Below are 23,873 nucleotides of genomic sequence, written 5' to 3'. Positions count from 1 at the left end.
GGCTATTTATCCACATTTATCAGCAAAGGTGATGCTCATATCCAGGGCCATAAAAGCCAGTAATGTAAAGTAATAATTTAAAAAATGAGAGAGGGAGGGAGGGAGGAACTGAAAGTTAGATCAGTGAAGTAACTGTATAGGCAGAACTATGGTAAATTGACTTTGTACTTACCAACATTAAAATCATAGACATTAGACAAGAAGCAGAAAGAAGAACATTTCTAATCGGTTAAATGCTGAAAACAGTAGCAGTCTATAGAAACTCGCAGTTCACACAAGTGTCATGGACAGCTTCAGAAATTAAGTTAATTTGAATGCCAGTCACGAGGAATAAAATGGAATTAGATAGATGCTGCCATTATTTAGGGAAATTAAACAGCACTAAAGGGTGGCAGAGTGGCTGCCTTACAATGCCTGAGACCCGGGTTTGATCCTGATTATGGGTTCTGTCTGTATGGAGTTTGCATGTTCTCCCTGTAACCACGTGGGTTTTCTCCGGGTGCTCTGGTTTCCTCCATCATTCCAAAGACGTGCAGGTTTGGAGGTTAATTGGCTTCTGTAAACTGTCCCTAGGGTGTACGATATTTTATGGGTGATAAAAAAAAAAAAAATGAAATGATTCAATTTATTGTCATTGTCAGTGTACAGTACAGAGACACCGGTCGGCAGGGACTCGGTGGGCTGAAGGTCCTGTTTCCATGCTGTATTGCTAACTTAAACTGAATTCACTGCCCATGCTAACACTTGAGGAAGGTTCAACTGCTCTGTACTAATAAATGAATCTCTGCAACAAAAAAGGGAGAAAGTGGAACAACAAAATAAATTCCAGTCAATCATCAATCTGATTCATACTCATACTTGTATTTGTGCGATGACATTAAAGTTGAATTGGATTAGACATGTTAAATTTGTGCGCAACCACTTTATCTGCAACTGTAGTAGTTAAGGTAAATTTCTAAAGGTTTTTAAGGCAAAATAAAAATAAATATGCCTATGACAGATCATGCAGGGGAAAGGGGGGAAGGAGCTCACTGAACAGTAAAAGACAATGCTAATGGTGTAAGAGAAAGGACACGTGGACAATACACAACAGTCCAAGTTGTTTACTGAAGATTAATTCAATCTTATTGTGGATTGCACAGCGGTAGAGTTGCTGCCGTTGTGGTCTGGTTTCCTCCCAAGAAGTGCAGATTTGGAGGTTAATTGGCTTCGGTAAAGTTTGCAAATTGTCTCTAGTGTGAAGGATAGTCTAGAGTACGGGGATCGCTGGTCTGCGTGGACTCAGTGGGCCGAAGGGCCTGTTTCCACACGGTATCTCTAAAGTAAGCTCAAATTAAAGATGCAAGCAATTTCTAAATCCAAGGGAATACAAAATAACAAAGACTCAAAATAAACTACACTAGAGAATATGCTGGTAATATGTCTTCCCAAACAGACAGATAGGATTATGGAGGACATTCTTACCCGTTTTCTAATCAGGATGCCATTGAAACTTCTAAATTGTAATTAAAATAATGCTGATCTTCCTCACTAAACTCACCCAGTGCCATTTAATGTAATGGCCAGGTACACAAAGCTGTGATGGCTGAAGGATCTGCAAGAGCATTCTTTAAACTGAGATTTGGATCACGTAATTAAACATGGAATGGGCAGGCCAGATATTTTCAAGGTTGAAAGGAGCCCAAAGAAATAATGGTTTCTCAGGAGAGAAAAGTACTTTAGAATCAGATTGTGTTCGCCTGGGAAATGCTGGATAAGACTTGGAACGTGTTTGCAGAACACACAGAACCATAAACAGAGATCAGACAAGCAAGATACAACTTGTCCATCACAAGGTAGCATGGTCCAAACAAACATAGCAAGTTAGGATACAAAGTGTTGGAGTAACTCAGCACGTCAGGCAGCATCGAATCATATTATACTTTGTCCTTCTTTATCAGATTCTTTTATCAACCCTAGTGGATATCTGAAACGTTCTCAATCCTTTGAATGCTGTGATAATTCAGCCAGTCAAGCAGCATCTCTGGAGAACGTGGTTAGGTGGCGTTTCTGGGCAGGACCCTTCTTCAGACTGACTGTGTGGAGGAGCGGGAGAGGTGGAAGCGAACTGAGAGAGGAGAGGCAGAACAGAGCGTGATACAGACGAGGGGGTGGGTTGATAGACAGACGGCTGGAACAAAGGCCAGAGATTAAAACCAAAGGTGTAAGAGAAAAGATTGAAGAGTTGCGAATAGTGAAGCCAGAGGAAGTAATGGAGGGAAAAGGGGAGGGGGAGAAGGGAAATAGGTGAGAGTCCAGGTTCAGCACAGGATTTGTACGAGTAACCTAAAATTGAAAAAAATTCAATGTTCATACTGTTGGGTTGTGAGCTGCGCAAGGTGAATATGACGTGCTGTTCATATTATATAAAACAGTATAGCACAGGAATGAGCCCTTCAGCCCACAATATTTGTGCCAAACATGATGCCTGGTTAAACTGATCTCATCTGCCTCTGCATCATCGATATCCCTCTATTCCCTTCACTTCCACATGCCTAACTAAAAGCCTCTTAAATGCCACCATCGTATCTGCCTACCCCGGCAATGCGTTCCAGCCCCCCACTACTCTGTGTAAAAGAACATGCCCTGCACCTCTCCATTAAAGCTTCCCCCTCTCACCTCATAAGCATGCCTTCTAGTATTGGACATTTCCACCCCGCAAAAAAAGATTCTCACTGTCTTCCCTGTTAATGCCTCTCAGAATGTTATATACTTCCATCGTCACCCCTCAACTTCTGATGTTCCCGAGAGAAAAAAAAAATGCAAGTCTATCCAACCTCTCCATGTATCCGAATCCCGCTAATCCAGGCAACGTTTTAGTAAACATCATCTGCACCTTTGGCAAAATCTCGACATCTTTCCTGTAATGGGGGAACTCGAACGACATACGGTACTTTAAATGCAACCTAACCAAAATCCTATGGAGCTTCATCATGGAGTTTGAATTTACATCGCAATTTCTGGGGGATTGAAGAACAACAGAATGGTAGAATGCATTGCTCGTTCCTAGTGCCTTGTGTATATTAATATTCAGCAATGTAGATGACATTGATGTTGAATGGTGGTGACAAGCAATTCCCAGTCCAGTACCTGCACTTTTGGTCATTTGATAAAAAGTACAATGAATGTTGTGTTCTATAGGAATAAATCTGAATAAAGAAAATTTGCAAGCAAGTGTCAGCCAAAGCACAAGCCAAAATCTTACCTGTTCAAGTGCAACAGATAAATTGAAATTCTAAATGAGGCAGAGCCAGGATCAATGAAGAGAAACAACCTAAATGACAATGTTCCACGCTTCAATCATGAATAAGCTTCAAATTTCTCCATTGGCAGTAAAATCCTTGGGAATGTTTGAAGGTCGAGTGAATATTATGTAAATGCAAGCTACATAAATAGAATCATAGAGCTATAGACCACAAACAGCAAGCTCTTCGATCAACCTTGCCCAAGTTGGCATCCTGGATAGTCCCCATTTGCCTGCATTTGGCCGGTTGTCCTCCAAACCATTCCTTTTCATATATCTGTCCAAAAGCCTTTTCAAAGTCGTAATTACACCCACTTCAAAAGGTTCCTCTGGTAGCTGATTCTAGATACGGCCTACCTCATGAGTGAAAATGTTGCCCTCAAGGTCTCTCTCCACTATCATTAAGCCTATGCCCTCCAACTGTCTCTAACCTGCATAAAAGACCATGTGCATTCTCCTTATCCATGCCCCATTTACATCTCATTAACGTGACCCTCAGCCTCCTACGCTCCAAAGTAAAAGGACCCAGCCTATCCAACCTCTCCCTATAACTCAAGCTGCCTGTCCAGGTAACATCCCAATGCATCTTTTTAGTACCTGTTTCAACTTAGTGACTTCCTTCGTAAAGAAGGGCATTTTTTTACAGGTCTCTACAATCTCCCTACACATCTGCTCTTCTAGTTCATGCTGACGGTTAGGAGGCCTAAGTGCGATCCTCTTTCTAAGTTATGCCCATTTTGCCTTGCTGGACAATCCCCCAAGAATATCCACGCTCAGCACTGTAGATATGTCCTCCCTGAGGCAACTCCTCTTCCTTCCCGCTTACTTGGATCCAGGTGTATTCCCGACCTTCCAACCTACCTCGTTGCAGATGCCGCACTTATCTCTGTAACTGTAACGTTGCAATGCTATAATACTATGCTTTCGCACTCTGGTAATTTTTTTCTTTGCTCTACCTGTTGCACTTGTGTATGGCTTGATTGGTGTCGTATATAATATGGTATGATTTGACTGGATAGCCCACTGTATCTTGGTACACTTGACAATAATAAACCAGTATCAATAACAAGACCAAATACAGTTTGTAAATGTGACCTTGAGCTTCCAGTCAAGTATAATCTTTCATCCTCCATCCATTTTCCTTGGATTTCTAAATTTTACTCTGCTCTTGAATCTCACAACGTACTTAAGGATCATTTACTTGGAACTCCCAACACACAGCACTACTCATTCAGCATTGCACAACTGAAAAAAAGATACACACAAAATGCTGGAGTAACTCAGCAGGTCAGGCAGCAACTCTGGAGAACATGACGTTTCAGGTCAGGATACTTCTTCAGACAGTTAGCAAGGAGGAACGGGGGAAAAATAACTGGGAGATAAGAGAGGGCCAGACAAATCACAGTCAGCAACAAATGACCCGACGGACGGCTGGTGGGGAAGCAAAGAGCTCAATACATTTTGTTTTCAAGGAATGTAACAGTAAAGCTCACTGAATATCCTGAAGCTCACGCGAGTTGCTGCCATTTTGTGAAGGACCTCGTGCGCCTTTTCCAAGTGATAACAACACTACATGTTATGAGGCTCAACAGAGGATTTGCTCTGGTCAAATGAGACAGGCTATCCCAGTCTATAGCAGTTGCCATTAAGGCAGTTCCTAGATACTGCTTCTACCAATAACCTCCCCAGCCTCAAGGATGTACTACACACATCGGCATAATATGTAGAAAGGCACCGCAGATGCTGGTTTATACCAAAGATAGACAAAAAAGTGCTGGAGTAACTTAGTGGGTCAGGCAGCATCTCTGGAGAAAAAGCATGGGTGACATTTCAGATCAGAACTGAAGAAAGGTCCTGACCCAAAATGTCGCCCATCCTTTTTCACCACTGTGCCTATCACAGGTGGACTTAAACTGATTTTAAAGAATGCAGGCATGTGCAAATATATCAGTTTATAAATTGAATATTTATTTTTAAGAAACCAACCTGTTCTGGCTGATTGGTGTTGGAGAGAGGTATCACAGTCCAGATGATGTTCAGTTGATTCAACGCCGCACTTGTTGTGAAGGTACATGTTAGTACAGCTGTTTGACCTCTGGCAACCGTTACACTTGCACTACCCACAGTAACTTCTAACAACTCCACCCAACCTGCCAAGAAAAAGTTAATATTACACCAATGCAGTACAACCATCTCATACTATTAATCACGTTTAAATACTTTGTTTTCATATGAACTAGTGATGAACTGTTCACAGAATACAAGATATATTAGAAATGTATTATAAACCTATGTAACGAACAAAATCAAATGATGAACTTTGACATTGTGAATTTCAACTCGGTAGTAAAAATTGAGCGATCAAATAAAACACATATCACCACACAAGACAAAGCTGTCTGTATGGAGTTTGTCCAATGGCGAAGTCCATTTCAAATAAATGCAGATGCAACCTTAAGAGAATACTATTTATCTTTCGGGATCTCCAAAATTATATCCCTATTCGGTCTCTGAAAAACATCAAAGCCACTGGGCAGCATGGTGGCACAGCAGTAGAGCTGTTGCCTTACAGCACCAGGTACCTGGGTTCGATCCTGACTATGGGAGCTGTTTGTATGTAGTTTGTACGTTCACCTCGTAACCGTGTGGGTTTTTCCCCGGGTGTTCCAGTTTCTCCCACACTCCAAAAACGTACATATTTGTAGGTTAATTGGCCTCAGTAAAAATTGTAAATTGTCCCTAATGTGTAGGATAGTGTCAGTGTACGAGGATCGCTGGTCGGTGCGGACTCAGTGGGCTGAAGGACCCGTTTCTGTGCTGTATCTCTAAACTAAAACTAAACGCTGCTTTTCCAGCAAACTTTCTTGCAACTTTATTACTTCATCCCAATTGGAAGCTGCTTTTAGCTAAAGGTATTATTTTTTGTAATAAGGTAAAATTTAAATTTCATAAATTGCAAGACACTGCATTTTGCATTTTATCTGCCAACAATTTTCTCCTTCATGAGAAAGCTAATTCCATTTTAATATTCTCGTCGTAACAATTAATGTATTTCGCCAAACCACTCCACCTAGATATAAAAGGAATTGAAAAAAAGTATATAACTATTGCTGACAATAATAGGGATAAAAGTGTGCTTGGTAATCCTTAAATGCTGATGACATGTCCATGTGTATAGGCTGCTGTGTACTTCCCCAAAGTTCATTTACTTAGGATTTGTAGATTGATGCTTAAAGATAGCTTGTATTGAATGACGAGCTGCCAAGGGATTTTTCAGAGTTACCTTACACATGCTTAGAAATCAAATAAAGTGAATCTGCTGGAAAAGCAGTGCTTCTGATGTTCTTCGGTGATACAAAATAGGTATTTAATTCAGCAGATCTTGAAAGATAAATGTTTCTCTCTTTGGGTTCAATTTATTTATTTGCCTTAGACTTTAAACCTTGGAGATACAGCACCGAAACAGGCCCTTCGGACCGGGTCCGCACCGACCTACGATCACCCTGTACACTAGCACTATCCTGCACACTAGAGATAATTTACAATTTTTACCAAAGCCAATTAATCTACAAACCTGTACGTCTTTGGAGTGTGGGAGGAAACCGGAGCACCAGGAGAAAACCCACGTGGTCACTGGGAGAATGCAAAAACTCTGCATAGGCAGCACCCGTAGTCAGGATCTGGGTTGCTGCCTTACGGGCCTCTGGCGCTGTAAGGCAGCAACTCTATCGCTGTGCCACTGAGCTGCCCGTTTATTTTTCACCCTCCATTCCTTCCAATTTTCTCCGAAAGAACTCAGGCTGGATACAGTTCCTCAAACCAAGTTCTCTGATGCTGGTCACAAGCAGCAATTTTTCACTGAGGCTCATCCATCAGTGTTAAGCTAAGGCTTATTTCACTAATTAAGCTCTGTCTGCACTTAAAAGTTATTAAATATTCCCTGCTGCACTGAGGAGATAAGAAAATAAAACTGCTGCACCATGAATTGTAATCTTTCCAAAATATTTAGGAATTAGTTTGTTTTTAGATCATTTCAATAAAAAGCATGCTGCTTGGTAAAAAACAAACTCTTTCTTCCATACTTACATAAACATGTATGCACAGAATTTGATGAATAACAAACCAAACCGGAATCAGATTTCCTTGCTAACTTGTATTATAAGTACAGATGTTAGATATGGTATTACAGTGATAGCATTAATTCCCAATGTAAAGTACATGAAGTGATACAGCAAAATGCTGCAGCACATTACCTCAGCTATGAAATGACTGTACTTTATTGCTTATGCCATTTTAGAGTGATTAATTCTGTTTTGCTATAAGCAGATTAAGATGGCCCCAGCTGCCAGGGGTATGTGTCCTTTGTCACTGCAGAACATGACTGGAGGGAGGTGATCAGGTGTTTTCTGTTGCTATAGAGACAATCTGCTGTAATCTGATTTTTTTAATAACTATTTTTAGGTATCTCCACTAACATGGTGCATGTACATAGCCTGTTTGAATGCTGCCAGGTTAAAGTGCCAATATCCCAAACTAGGAAAGAGGTAAATGCTGACAACCACAAAAAAAATGTAAATGAAAAGGAAAAGGAAAATCAAAAACATCTTGTTTGTAGGTTAATTGGCTTCGGTAAAAAAAATAATTGTGAATGGTCCTTAGTGTGTAGGATTGTGTTAGTGTACAGGGAGATCGATGTTCAGCGTGGACTCAGTGGGCCATAGGGCTGTATTTCTAAAGTCTAAAATCTGCATTTACTGTAAATCTGAAATAGAAACAGAAAAGTCTGTAAATACTCAGCAGGTCATGCAGCTTATGCACACAGAGAAGCAAAGTCTCTTTCAGAGTCTTTGTCAAACTTTGGAAAGAGAGATAATTTGAACTTGGGCAGAAGATAGAGCGGGGTGGGGGGGGGAAGAGAGATTGATAGAAAAAAGTGAATGTTTATGACAGGGTGAGACCACGCCAAATGGGTTAATGGAGGTCAGGCAGTGATTATGCATCTTTGTGCTGTGGGACATGACCAGAGAGTCATGCTGTATTAATGTGGAGAGAGAGGAAAAAAAAACACCCAAAATCAAATATCGCCCAAAACCCCGCTAAAAGCAACATATAACAGGGAAAATAACTCAGTGCTTCCACACCTCAACATTTTTATTTCCTGAAATAGAATTACAAATTAACTGTAATTTTATGGTATTTCCCGGCCGGGGTAGCCTTCCCCAACTGCGCACACGCAGATACCGGACCAACTGCGCATGCCCTACCGCGTCACCGCCGCCATTTTCAATTGTGACGCAGCTGACGGGCCTCCCCCAAATGGTCGTAAATATACAGGTGCATACTTTTTCTCCGCAAATCATCCCGCGGGCCTGATTCGACCCTTTGGCGTCTCCCCGAGGGTGCGCAGTGGGCCCGGATTCCGCGTGCGCGCAGTTGTGGACGGCAGTCGCACGTGCGCAGTTGGGGAAGGCTTACCGGACCAGGAAATTTCCTGAAATTTATTTCATTTCTCTAAATTTACTCGAAGACAGTCAGAATTTCATGAATTTCAGGTAATTTCCTTCAAAGTGGAAACACTAAAATAACTACAAATGGAACCGAATTCAAACTCTACAAACAGTGCAAATGATCAGGTGGATCAAGTAAAGCAGCATTGTTTTCTCATTTTATATCTTACAGAATCAAATGCTGGAATACATCGTCTGCTTTCATTTAGAACATATATTATCATTCGGAATAATAACACAAGTAGTTACATAATCAGGAAGGCAGGACTTTCAATAAATTATAACAAACATTCCTCAATTCTGGGTTCACCTTTATTATCGTCACATATGCCGAAGCACTGAAAGCTTTGTCGAATGAATGAATAAGTTTATTGGCCAAGTATTCACACACAAGGAATTTGCCTTGGTGCTCCGCACGCAAGTGACAACATGACATTCAGTGACAGTTACGGTCTGAACGAAATGTCGTTACCTGCAGCCATACATACAATAATAAACAACAGAACAGACAGTAAACACAAATTAACATCCACCACAATAAAACAAAGATACAAGAGACTATAGACGCTGTAATCTGGAGCAAAGAAACAAACTGCTGGAGGAACACACCAGTCAGGCAGCATGTATGGAGGCAGCAGCATGGTTGATGTTTCTGGTCAACACCCTGTGTCAGGATCCAAAACTTCGACTAGTCTTCTGCCTCTGCAGATGCAGCTTGACCCTCCGAGTTCCTCAATTTCTGTCCAATAATTCAACATCTCAATGCTTGGAAATCGCAATGCTCGGCCTCTTGCTCACTCAGTGGTCCATGTGAGCCAGGAGGGGTCCAGAGGGCGGCGAGGCCAGGGTCCACACAGTGAGATGGGGGTCAAGATCTGGAACATCAGGGGTTAGGAACTGAGGTAGTTCTGTATCTGGAGCTAATGTTTCAAGTGCCTGTGTCCTATGAACCCACCAAGTTCACAGGAAAATCTATCACTGCCGTGATGCAGGGAAAAAACTAAGTGAAAAGTGAACGAGTAGCAACCGGAGCAACATCCAATGGGACAGAAAATTCCGCCCGCAAGTGACAACATGACATTCAGTGACAGTTAGGAATGATACATAAAACATTAAACATTAATAATAAAATATTATTGATTCAACGTGTGAATTAAATAAAATACCAGAGGCTACCGATATTTGGTTATTGAGTAGAGCTACTACTCGTGGAAAAAAAAGAAGCTGTTTTTATGTCTGGCTGTGGCAGCTTTGACAGTCCGGAGTCGCCTTCCAGAGGGAAGTGATTCAAAGAGTTTGTGGCCAGGGTGAGAGGGGTCAGAGATGATCTTACCCGCTCGCTTCCTGGCCTTTGCAGTGTACAGTTCGTCAATGGAGGGAAGGTTGCAGCCAATAACCTTCTCAGCTGATCGGACGATTCACTGCAGCCTTCGGGTGTCGTGCTTGGTGGCTGAGCCAAACCAGACAATGATGGAGAAGGTGAGGACAGACTCTACAATGGCCGTATAAAATTGGACCATCATTTGTGCTTCCTCAGCTGCCACAGAAAGTACATTCTCTGTTGTGCCTTTTTGACTGTGGAATCGATGGTAGCCCCCCACTTAAGGTCCTTGGAGATGATTGTTCCCAGGAACTTCAATGACTCCACAGATGTGACTATGGTGTTGTTGATGCTGAGTGGGGTGAGGGGAGGGGGAGCTCTTCTAAAGTCTACTATCAATTCCACTGTCTTAAGAGCATTGAGCTCCAGGTTGTTGCGATGGCACCAGGACGACAGCTGTGACACTTCCTGTCTGTAGGCAGATTAGAATTAGAACTAGATCCTTTATTTGTCATTCGGACCTTACGGTCTGAACGAAATGTCGTTACCTGCAGCCATACATACAATAATAAACAACAGAACAGACAGTAAACACAAATTAACATCCACCACAGTGAGTCCACCAAGCACCTCCTCACTGTGATGGAGGCAAAAATCTTAGGGCTGCTGTCTCTTCCCTCCTCTTGGGATAAATAAAGTTTTATTGTAACGTATCGTACTCTAGATAAAGTCCAATGTCCACTGTGGGGTAGACATAATGAACTTTTTATGGGTTGAATGCTAGACGAGGACTCAGACACTCAGAGGCCTTTCGTGTTTGAGGGCTCCCAGGATCTGCTAGTTGGACCCAGCGGATCCCCGGCCTGGAAGGGGGAGCCCGCAGAGCCGGCCCCTGCTCGTTCACCCAGGACAAGAAACCGGGAGGAGGGAGCCGGGGACAACCACGGGCGAGGAGCGAGGCAGGTGGGAGAGGAGAGGGAACCAGGGTCGAACCACCCCCGGGGTACAAAGGAGGACAGGCGAAGAGAGGGACGTGACGTCCAAGGAAGGTGGTGGCTGGAGGCCTGCAAAAGCCTGGGGTTGGCCTAGAACGGGCACCGCTCATAAGAACTGGAGCATGGACTTTGAAAATGGTGCCAAAACATGGCGCCTCTTGCATGCGAGCTCAGTAGACTATTTCTATACACTTGCTAATCGGGGCAATAATCTACTGGTTTGTTTGTAAGGAAAAAATAAGTTGACTGTGTTGGCACTTTGCACAATGACAATAAAAGCACCATTGAAAGAGCAAGTTAAAGCTTCTCTTGTAGAAATATCAGATCTTGTGACATTTCATTTTGGGCCTGTTGGGCGCACTGTTAGAAAGTCTTTTAACTTAAATTGAAGCATTTAGACATATTTTTTGCAACATGGTACCAGAATCGGCTGCCGAGTGATGTTGGGAACGGACCCTGCAGAAAAGGACTCTTCAAAGAGATGCACATCAGATACTCACCATAGTGAGCAGACCAGGGAATGCCAGGTGGAGGGATGGGAAAGGGCCTGGGACACATGCCAGTCTATTGCTCAATTTTCCCAAATGTGGCTGAAGGAAATAAACTGGAGTCTTCTTCAGAGGATCGGGCCAGGACTCCAAAAGCTGTCACTGCAAACGATAGCTTAATGAACCTGCTTAATTGGGTACATCAATCTGTCAATATCTCGGCAGATTGTGGGTGAGAAAGATTCGGATCTAGCAGTCCTCTCACAAGCCACATTAAGGGACAGAAACTCTTTCAAAATTTACGAGGAAGGTCAGCACTGAACTATTCACGTTCCCAAACAGCCCTGGCTTCCATTGTGCTTTTTCAGAAATGCATTTTGGGGCCTGATTAGTCTTGGAACAGTTGTAAATTCTAGAGTACATGTACCCGGGCGTGCATTGGTGCGCCAAAGTAGTAATGTTTGAAATTTAAGTTCCGGGGATTAATGTCACCAGCAACTTGTCCTCGACCACCCATATGAAACCAATTGCCAAAAAGCACACCAACACCCCGACATCTTTACAAGGCTATGAAAATCCGGCATGTACCCTGCAATTCTCACCAACTTCTACAGATGCGTTGGTCGTAGAAAGCATTTTATCGAAATGCATCACATCAGGTTTGGGAACAACTCCACCTAAGACCACGAGAAATTGCAGAGTATTATGGGGGCAGCCCAGACCAGCACACAAACCAACCTCCCTTCCTTTGTCTCCATCTACACTTCACACTGCCTCAGCAAGGCCAACAACATAAACAAAGGATGAGTCCCACTATCTCTTTTCGCATCACGCAAGAGGTTTTCAACAGTGAAAACGCACGCCTCCAGATTCAGGGACAGTATCGTCCCAGCTGTCATCAGGCAACTGAACCATCCTATCAACAACTAGAGCGTGGTCCTGAGCTACCATCTACCTCAGTAAAGACCCTCAGACTATCTTTAATCAGACTTTACCATGCTCTATACATTATTTTTAATAAACTTTATACTTAATAAAGTACCTTTGTCCTCTATCTGTGTACTGTGGACCGCTCGATTGTAATCATGTACAGTCTTTCCACTGACTGGATAGCATGCAACAAAAAGCTTTTCATTTTACCTCGGTACACATGACAATAAACTAAACTAAACCTTTGTTGGATATCATTAACATTGATGTAACTTATTTATCCCCAATACAAACTCTGATTTTAACATGAACATCCTAATGTTGCCCACAGTTAGTTATTCAAGGTTTCTCCAAAAGCGGTGCAGTTAACCAGTTTTCCAGAAAAGTCAAAGAAATCATTTGAACTGAACCAAAGTACAAGGACCTATGAATTACCCACTTGAATAAAAACTGTAGAATTGTCACTGTTTTTTTTTTTTAATTGTTTAATTGAACTTAATGCTAGGCCAATTCATTCTCATCATACTTTCTAACCCCAAAAATAAATGTGCCGTCAATTCAACACTTGAATATTTCAATAAATGATATTTTGCCTTCTGTTTTAATTATATAAATGAGACTCCAGCCTCTGCTCTTACGGTCTGTGACAGCACCACGAGCACTAATCTGCAACCAACTCATCATAATGACATCACCTCTCTGGGAAACTGAGAGATACATTCATAATGCCAGTCTATAATCCTCTGTCTAAATCCTCATTTATCCAAAACAAAAACAGAAAGCCCTGGAGCACAAAGCAGTTTAAGCGGGAGAGGATGGAGGGAGGGTGGGAGGGAGGGAGAGGTGGAGAGAGAAAAATAGGATCAACAAGATTAACTAATCTCAGAGCTGTGTAGGAAGGAACTGCAGATGCTGGTTTACACCGAAGATAGACACAGAATGCTGGAGTAACAGCGGGTCAGGCGGCATCACTGGAGGAAAGGAATAGGTGATGTTTCGGGTCGAGGCCCTTCTTCAGTCCGAAGAGTAATCTCAGAACTATTGCATTGGTGATTGCTGGTCGCGCAGACTCGATGGGCCGAAGGGCCAGTTTCCACACAGTATCTCTGAACGAAACTAAATCATAACTGTAATTGCTTGTTCAGGCACAGAGAATCAGGGGATGGAGAAAAGAGAAGGAATATTGCACACAAGGTAGCCTGCCTTAATGACTACTTCCAGTGGCATTGCCAACCACCATCCTCCAGTGCGTTTTGACACTGGTAATGGCGCACATAAGCCACCCAGTCACTGCCATTAGCTTACAGCCTAAACAAGTCCACGGTAGACACCATTGCCCTGGCCCTACCCTCATCCCTGGAACATGTGGATGAAGAGTGCGCCTACCTCAGACTATTATTATTGACTATAGCTCTGCCTTCAACATCATCGTTCCAACCTAACTCATTCACAAACTTCTTGTTCTAGGATTCAGTTCTCCCCTCTGCAGCTGGGTCCTCGATCACAATTAGAGAGGATAGGTGACAACCATGTTCACAGTGTACAGATAAATTATAAAGGGAATAACATTTAGTGCAAGATAAAGTCCGATTAAGATAGTACGAGGGTCTCCAATGAGGTAGATACTAGCTCGGGACCGCTCACCTGTTGTTGATAGGATGGTTCAGTTGCCTGATGGTAGCTGGGAAGAAACTGTCCCTGAATCTGGAGGTGTGCATTTTCACTGTTGAAAACCTCTTGCCTGATGGAAGAGGAGAGAAGTGGGAGTGACTGGGGTGAGACTAGTCAGTGATTTTGTTGGTGGTCTTGATGAGGCAGTGTGAGCTGTCAATGGAGTCAATGGATGGGAGGTCGGTTTGTGTGATGGTCTGGCAAATGGAAGGAATGTGCTTGATGTTTTTTTACTTGTTCCATGATTATTTGAGTTATCAATTTCCTAACCCATTGAAACTAAACCACACTGTGAAGTAATCTTGAAACAAACAGAGAATGATTACATGTGTAGGAAAGAACTGCATATGCTGGTTTAAATCGAAGGTAGACACAAAATGCTGGAGTGGCTCAGCGGGACAGGCAGCATCTCTGGAGAAAAGGAATGGGTGATGTTTCGGGTCGAGACCCTTCTTCATCCCCGTGGTGAGAAAGAATGGAAGGAGAGTAACCAGGATAGCGGAAAGGTGGTGACAGGTCATTGCCACAGTTTTCTGAGGGCTGTCTCATAGTTTATTCTGGTTAGGAGTTCTCAAATTCTGTCATTATATCAAAATCCTCAGTGTTGCTATTTAAGGGGATAATAAGTTGCCTCAAAAAAACAGAATAGTACTCAAGACAGACAATCAATGGAGAAATCAATTGAAGAGAATTGTGAATATATTTTGGGTGGAATACAGTCATCTCAGAAAATGCTAAAACTACAGGTGGAAAAATAATAAAGTATAAAATAAAATGAGAGATCCTATAGTGCAGAGCAAAAAATCTTGTGAAATTCAAAAACAATTAGAAATGCTTTGGCTGTGGCCAGAAAACTAAAAAAAAGACACAAAGTGCTGGAGTGACTCAGCGTCTCTGGAGATGTTTCGGGTCGGGACCAGTCTTCACACCGATTGTAGTAGAGAGGAGAAAGCTGAAAATGATGTGGGGGCAGGACAAAGTCCAGCGAGTGATAGGTGGATACAGGACAAACCGGCTGCTTACCATTTTAACTCTCCGTCCCATTACAAAGTTTATGAGCAGGCTGCGATGCAACCAGTCAACATGCTCTTTACTACACACCTGCAGAAATGGATCGAGTATTCGTTGACATACCAAGTCTCCTCCATCTTCTAAGTGGGTAAGTAAAGCCCCTGATGGTCTTTCTTTATGATGGTAATTATGTGCTAGACTCAGGGCAGATCTTCAGAGATACACATGCCCAGGAACCTGTTGACTCTGTCCACCGCCATCCCATCTATGAAGACAGGTCCGTTTATCCCTGTCTTACCCCACCTGAAGTCAACAATCAGCTCCTTGGTCATGCTAGCTTTGAGAACAGGATTGTGGTTCTGGCACTATTAATTCAATCAGACTTTCAATCTCCCTCTTGAACCTTGACTCATCGTTACTTACCAGCAATGTTTGTTGAGCCGGTATTTAATTGGGGAAAGAATGAAAATAAATATATAAAGGGTCATGCAAATAGTTGAAGTATGAAAATAAAATATACAATAACATCCACAATACAATACAGGTAAATATTTCCAAAAGACCAATGATAGAATATAATGAAATTACAATAATATAACAAAGATACAAGAGACTACAATGCTGTAATCTGGAGCATAGAAACAAAACTGCTGGAGGAACACACCAGTCAGGCAGCATGTATGGAGGCAGCAGCATAGTTGATGTTTCTGGTCAACACCCTGTGTCAGGATCCAAAACTTCGACTAGTCTTCTGCCTCTGCAGATGCAGCTTAACCCTCCGAGTTCCTCAATTTCTGTCCAATAATTCAACATCTCAATGCTTGGAAATCGCAATGCTCGGCCTCGTGCTCACTCAGTGGTCCATGTGAGCCAGGAGGGGTCCAGAGGGCGGCGAGGCCAGGGTCCACACAGTGAGATGGGGGTCGAGATCTGGAACATCAGGGGTCAGGAACTGAGGTAGTTCTGTATCTGGAGCTAATGTTTCAAGTGCCTGTGTCCTATGAACCCACCAAGTTCACAGGAAAATCTATCACACTTCCGTGATGCAGGCAAAAAACTAAGTGAAAAGTGAACGAGTAGCAACCGGAGCAACATCCAATGGGACAGAAAATCTGCTGGTCCATCACTGTCAAAGCCCTACGGGTGCCTGACTATCAGAATTTGACTGTACTGGGGAAGTAGAGGGGAATGACACAGAGGCTGTTCCTTCAGAACCCCATAGAGGAATGTGACACAGTTAAAGTACACTATAAATGTAGGTGGCAGTGCAGAGCAATGTAAAATGAATCAATATTTCACTGCGAACATTTACAAGGAAACATAATGAATCCAACATGTATTGCTACATTTATGCTATTATTATCATCCAACCAATGCACTTACTCCACCTATCTGCCAAATCAAATCCCCCTCACCTGTATCCACCCATCACTTGCAAGACTCTGCCCCGCCCCCGCCTCTCCTTTTGAGGCAAACAGCATCGAAACGGGCCCTTCGGCACAACAATTCCATGCCGACCAGTAATCACTCCAATACTAGCACTATCCTACACACACTGGGGACTATTTATTATTTAACAAAATGCCAATTAACCTATAAACCTGCACGTTTTTGGAGTGTGGGAGGAAACTGGAGCATCCGGAGAAAACCCACATTATAGGAAGAACGTACAAACTCCTTACCGACAACACCTGTAGTCAGGATCGAACCCAGATCTCTGGCACAGTGAAACAGGAACTCTACCGCTGCGCCACTCTGTCTCCTTTTCAATTTTGTCTCCTTTCCAGTTTGAACAAAGGTCCCGACCTGAAACATCGCCTGCCCATTGCTTCCCGAGACACTGCCTAACCCACTCCAGTTCCTCCAGCACTTTATCTTTTGCTCAAACTTCCAGCACCTGCAGTCCCTCATGTCTCCAAGTGTAACGACCCTATCAAAGCAAATCTTCACGTTCTATTTGGAGCAAACTTATTTTCCGTGATTTAACACATGAATATAACTAACATGAAACGCAGACATCACAGGTAAATTAAATCCAGGTATCAAATTCAGACTCATCACAATACAATGTGAAGGATAAAAGTAAAACATTTAACTCTTACTATCAAGGAAATGCAATTCAAGGCAGCAATTGTGTTTGAGATTGAGGATAATGTTAAACAGATGGACCTTTCACCTTGTGACTGATCATGGTTTATCCTGTCTGGAACAGGTTCAGAAGCTGCATGCTGCCCTAGATTACACAAGGCAGGCTCGCACAGACATGCATAATTTATCATTCAATAGTTCTTATACTACATCATTACAGCCCCACAGCAGTAGATGTGTGCCTCTCAGCGCTAGAGCCCCACCGAGTTCGATCCTGACTGTGGGTGCTGTCTCTGCAGTGTCTGTACCATCTCCTGTGACTGCGTGGGTTTCTCTGGCAGCTCCGGTTTCCTCACACATTTCAAAGACATGCAGGTTTGTAGATTAATTAGCATCAGTAAATTGTCCCTAATGTGCAGGATAAACTAGTGTGCGGGTGATTGCTAGTCAGCACGCATTCAATGTGCTTTCTGAGAGCGAATAACAGCTGTTGATGAAGCCGAACGATTAGAAATAAAAGTTGAGGGAATTGCACACTTGACAACTCAGTTAACAATTTCTACGCTTCTGTGTAAAGCCAAAATCTAAGCCCAATTGCTCAAAAACATCAACAGCTTTGTCTGAAACATACACAGATGGTCCACAGTTGTAACATAGAAACATAGAATATAGGTGCAGGAGGAGGCCCCTGGTTCTGGACTCCCCCAACATTGGGAACATTTTTCCTGCATCCAGTCCTTTTATATTTTTATGTGTTTCTATAAGATCCCCCTCATCCTTCTAAATTCTAGTGAATACAAGCCCAGTCTTTCCAATCTTTCCTCATATGACAGTCCCGCCATAGAAACATAGAAACTTAGAAACATAGAAAATAGGTGCAGGAGTAGGCCATTCGGCCCTTCGAGCCTGCACCGCCATTCAATACGATCATGGCTGATCATCCAACTCAATATCCTGTACCTGCCTTCTCTCCATACCCCCTGATCCCTTTAGCCACAAGTGCCACATTTAACTCCCTCTTAAATATAGCCAATGAACTGGCCAATTAAATATAGCCATCCTGGGGATTAACCTCGTGAACCTACGCTGCACTGCCACAATAGCAAGAAAGTTCTTCCTCAAATTAGGAGACCAAAACTGCACACAATACTCCAGATGTGGTCTCACCAGGGCCCTGTACAACTCAGAAGGACTTCTATACTCCAATCCTCTCGTTATGAATCTTGAGAGAGGCAGAGGGCAGCAGACAACATAGAATCAAGTCTGCATTAGGCGCTGACCAGTGAGAGTTTACAGCCTTTCAAAGCTGGGTTCCCAGAACATCTGTGTATGATCTGTTTATACGTTACAAACCTTGTCAAAATTAGGGCTGAAGTGAATGGCAGCCGAATAGGCAACCGACTGTTTAGATAGAATTACCACGACTTTGCACTATCCACTTTAACATGTTCTGAGAAAACGTAATGGTTAATTTGTCAGATTATCCTCAACAGAAGCACTTGAGCCCCACAAGTTAAACGGCAAACTTGCACCGAGCCAAATCTCACTTGACTGGCAGGCAATGATTCATTCAGAAACCATCACCTATCAGCCAATTCGCTTGTGCATATATCGCTTGGGCAGCTTACAACTAGGCTGTAAAAATTTTGATTTCTCCAATGACAACTAACTCGTGCTCTCCTTCCCCTATCTCCGTGTCCCGTGTCCAGTACCCCCCCCCCCCCCCCCCCCCCCCCCCCCCCCCCCCCCCCCCCCCCCCCCTTAAGCGCCCTACCAGTTTCACAGTTTGTATCCCTCTTCTTATCACACCTTCCCCAGCCAACAATGGGCCATTATGGGCTCCACCTTTCCAGAGCCATGTTCACAGCCCTGATATGTTCTGGCCTTTTCTCACCAGTTTATTTCTCTCCACCCACCACTGAAGAGGGGTTCCGACCCAAAAAGTCGCCTATTCCTCGTTTCCTGAGATGCTACCTGGCCCGCTGAGTTACTCCAGCTTTCTGTGTCTATCTTCGGTTTAAATCAGCATCTGCAGTTCATTCCTGCGGAGAACTAGTATGAATGGGCAATCGATGGCTGGCGTGGGCTCGTTGGGCTGAGTTTCCTTACTGTATCTCTAAAGTAAACAAAACTAAGACAAAGGCCTTATCCATTTTCCTTGTGGCAAAATGAAAGCCCCATGCCAAAAGGAAGTTGGCTTTAAATTTTGAAAGTACTTTTTGATTATAGCAATTGGAATGGATTTTAAAAGCTCTGCTTGCATCAGAGACATTTAAAAATAGTTGAGAAACATTCCTCAGTAGCTAACGTGTTATCGAAAGCTTAGTTTAGAGATACGGCACGGAAACTGGCCTTCAGCCCACCCAGTCCGTGCAGACTAGCAATCCCCGCACACCAACGCTGTCCTACACACCAAGGCCAATTTACAATTGATATATTTTTTACTATTTACAATTTTTACCAAAACCAATGAAGCTACAAATCTGTATGTCGTTGGAGTGTGGGAGGAAACCGGAGCACCGGGGAAAACCCCACGTGGTTACAGGGAGAAAGTACAAACTCCGCACAGACAGGATCGAACCCGGGTCTCTGACACTGTCAGGCAGCAACTCTACCGCTGCACCAATGTGCCGCCCGAGATAGCACCATGATGTTCCAGGAGCAGGCCCACAGACTGTACTGACTGAAGCCTTCTGCCCCCCCTTTGAGCTGCTCTTCCTGAGATAAGGCTCTTCCACCCTACATATCTAGAAAAGGCTATGCATACCACCATTATAACTAAAGGTTAAAAAGAAATGAACATTATGGACCATTATGACTATGTCCACAGCCATGTCATAAAACAATCAAATTTCTTCAGATAAAAAGAATAAGAAAGAAAAAGTTCCAACTTTGTAACTAAATAAATGGCAAAATAATTAAAATTAAAGATTAAAATGCAAAGATTATTTAGGCTGGTTTTGTGATTGCTCTATGAGAAGGTAACAAGGAGACTGGGACTATATTGCCTAGAGTTTTCAGGAAGGAGCGGAGAAACCATCAAAACGTGCAGTCTAGATGTAGGGAAGATGTTTTCACAGACTGAGGACAGTTGAGGTGCAGTTCATTCAACAGATTATCCTCAATGGAAGCACTTGAACCCCAAATTAAAAGGCAAACTATATCCTGGGGAAATAGTCACAGTGCAAGCAACCTCTACGGGCAATGAGGAGAGAACTCTTCACTCAAAGGATGGTGAAGCTTTGGAATTCTCCACCTCGGGTGTTTTGGAAGCTCAGTCGCTGTGTTCATTCTAAACACAGATAGATTGTTGGATATTAAGAGAGTTAAAGCAGCCCTGGAAAATGATGCCAAGGTAAACTATCAGCCAAGATCTGAATCAATGGTGCAGTGAGTTCGTACGGTTGGATAGCCTACTTCTGCTCCTGTTACAGTAAACCACTGCCAAATCAGACTAAAGTCAGCAATCTCTTGCCTTTGGAAGGTCCCGATCCGAAGCATCACCCATCCATGTCCTCCAGAGATGCTCCCTGACCCACTGAGTTCTACACAATATTCCTGCCTCCGCAGTTTCTTGTGCCTTTTGTGGAACTTATGGATGTGCAGAATTATTAAACAACATTTTTTATTGAAATCTCCTTATTCAGTAGCTTCGTGTCAGATGCATCACAAAGCTGTTCTTCACGCTGTCAAGCTAAATTATGGACATGCTCGTTTGAGCATGGAAAACATACTCAAGGTCCCTTTTATGGGACTCGCCACTTCCCTGCCCATTTATTTCATCTAGACCCCCTCCCCTCCCCAACAAGCAATTTAGTTTATCTGATTGAAAGCAATAAACACCACCAGGATTGATGGAGAGAATTAAAAGTTGCATCCCTGTAACCATAATCCAGCATTCATATTGTCTCTTGTCAAAATCATAATACTCAACTTCAGAAGCAGACCCAGAAGCCACTCCGACCAGTTATCACCCGTACATTAGCACCATGAGACACATTGTCCCGGTGTGTGTGGGATAGTGCTAGTGTACAGGGTAATCACTGGTCGGCACTGACTCGGTGGACTGAACGGCCTTTTTTTTCACACTCTATCTCTAAAGTCTAAAGACGAGGGATAATTTACAATAGCCAATTAACCTACAAAACCTGTACGTCTTTGGAGTGTGGGAGGAGACTGGAACACCCGGAGAAAACCCATGCGGTCACAGGGAGAATGTACAATCTCCGTACAGACAGCACCCGGAGTCATGATCGAACCTGGGTCTCTGCAGCTGCAAGTCAGCAACTGCACTGCTGCGCCACCACCAGTTGTCGCAATGCATGCCAAATTTGTTGACTTCTAATATTGTGGCGTGTGTATATATGTACATATATAAGTGTATATATACAAGTGTATATATCAGGGCTGGCGGGCACGGTGTAGCGTGGATTGGCGGCACTGGGCACTGCCGTGCGAGTTGAAGGACAGGAGGGAGGGAGGGAGCAAGGTTGCCACGGTAGCCGGAAGCGCAGCGCTCGCAGACGGCTCACAAAAGCGCTGACACCCGCTGCCCGGGACCGACGCGCTTCCCCAATCCATGCAGAGCGCTGTCATGCGGCTCAAACTTGAGACAAACTGTGCAGCAAAGCTCCTATAGCTCTGCTATAGCTCCGCTATAGGATCTTTGCTGTGCAGGGACTGAAGACAGCCTGTCAGTGTGAGAATTCTGTCTTCAGCGTGAGGGCGTGAGAATTAGCTGAAATGCGTGAGTGTCACGCTCAAAGCGTGAGAGTTGGCAGCCCTGATATATGTATATAAGCTGACGTCATGATTACAGCAATGGGGCAGAGAAAGAGTCAGCATCAGAGGACTGCCCTTGCCCCTGGGATGAGAAGCTGACAAAAATCAATCATTAATTAATTTGAAATCATCATTCTGTACTCCTGACACTTTGCATGTGATGAGCTCAAAGCAGAAAAGAAGTTGGAGCACAAAACCAGCTGAGGGGCAAGCTCCCTTCAGAGTGTGAACTACTCTGATGAAGGGGAATAAGAGCCGTCCCTGAGAAAGAACACGAAGTGCTGAAGTACCTCAGCAGGTCAAGTAGAATCACTGGAGAAAAACGATGGGTGACATTTCGGGCCGGGATCTTTCCTTACACTTAAAGTAGGGAGTGGGGTAGGGGAGGGGGAGGTGAAGTGCTGGAGGCAAGAAACGACCAGGTCCAATCAAGGCCAACTACAAATGACCTCAGGCTGGGTGGTGCCCTGGTAGACCCACAGTTGGCTGGGGAAGGTGTGATCTCAAGAGGGGCACAATGCAGTAAGCTTCCCTGAACTGCTTCAGTGCTGCATATCTGGACATGCAGAAGAGGGCTTTGGGGTTGGCTGGAGGTCGGTGAGAGGGAAGGATGGGAGAAATACAACTTTTGGAAAGCATAGATGCAAACATGTAAAGTCAGAGGGGTCATCACAATGACATATGGCCTTGGCAAAACTACACATGGAATAGTATTTGCAGTTTTAATCTATTGTTTAAAAAAGAATGTTTATTTCTTGTCAGGGTTAAGAGAGGATGCATAGTTAATCCCAGAAATTAATGGCATGATGCTGGAGGAAAGCAGATCAGATTGAAAAGACAGAAGGGATTTGATGTAATTATTTAAAATATAAGGGATGGACAAAGAGGATCCAAATGACTTTCCTTTAAACAGAATTTTAAATACAGGGAATGTAACATTGTGTCACTTTAATACATTTGCAATCAACAAAACAATTGTTTGCGCATAATGTAACGTACAAGATTTTTATTTGGCTACGTTAAAGAAAAATATACAAATAGCTAAATAATATTGCTGGTTTGATGTGCATACATGTTAGTGTAATGGGTAAACAATGTATTTTCACCACTGTTAACCAAGGCTCATCTTCATTGGTATGTTAACTTAAGCAAATAAGAAAAGTTGCAATATGAGGTATTTTCTGCTTATTTTTTAATTAGTTAATTCAGAGTTTAGAGATACAGCACGGAAACAGGCCCTTCATCCCAACGAGTTCGAGTCAACAAACGATCATCTGTACACTAGCTTTATGTTATCCTAATCTTGCATGTTACACACTAGGAGCAATTTATTTATGGAAGCCAATGAACCTAACAAATTTGGAAATGTGGGAGGAAACCGGAGCACCTAGAGAAAACCCACACCGTCCCAGGGAGAGCGTACAATGTCCGTACGGACAACATCTGTAATCAGGATCGAACCTGGGGCTCTGGTGCTGTTAGGCAGGCGGCGCCACTGTGCTGAGAGATAACGTTTTTACCTAGACTGGATTTCTCAATATCAGCTTCTCCTACAAATATATAATTGGCACATATATTAGATTCTTTAAATGGTCTCATCTTGGCTGCAAGCAAAATAACGAACACGTTACAAAACTGCTTTTAATTCTCTCCCATCTCTCTTCTCCTCCCCCCCCCCCCCCCCCCCCCCACCACCCCCCCAATTTAGTCCGAAGGAGATCCTGGCCAAAAATATCACCTAACTATTCCTTCCACAGATGCTGCCCGACCCACTGAGTTCCTCCAGCACTGTGGTTT

The 23,873-nt window shown here is 43.3% G+C and overlaps 1 protein-coding gene across 1 annotated transcript in view; it reads right to left on the bottom strand.

Annotated features, from left to right (window-relative positions):
* Nucleotides 1-23,873, bottom strand: part of igsf11 (immunoglobulin superfamily member 11) — a 189,219-nt gene that overhangs the window by 64,405 nt on the left and 100,941 nt on the right. Inside the window, exon 2 of the mRNA XM_055644554.1 lies at nucleotides 5,270-5,433. Coding sequence (XP_055500529.1) covers nucleotides 5,270-5,433 — 164 coding nt within the window. The remainder of the gene's footprint in view (nucleotides 1-5,269; nucleotides 5,434-23,873) is intronic.

The sequence above is a fragment of the Leucoraja erinacea genome, chromosome 13 (genome assembly GCF_028641065.1).
Source record: "Leucoraja erinacea ecotype New England chromosome 13, Leri_hhj_1, whole genome shotgun sequence".
NCBI lineage: Eukaryota > Metazoa > Chordata > Chondrichthyes > Rajiformes > Rajidae > Leucoraja > Leucoraja erinaceus.
The sequence above is the reverse complement of the archived record's forward strand: the minus strand, read 5'-3'. Positions and strand labels throughout refer to the sequence as shown.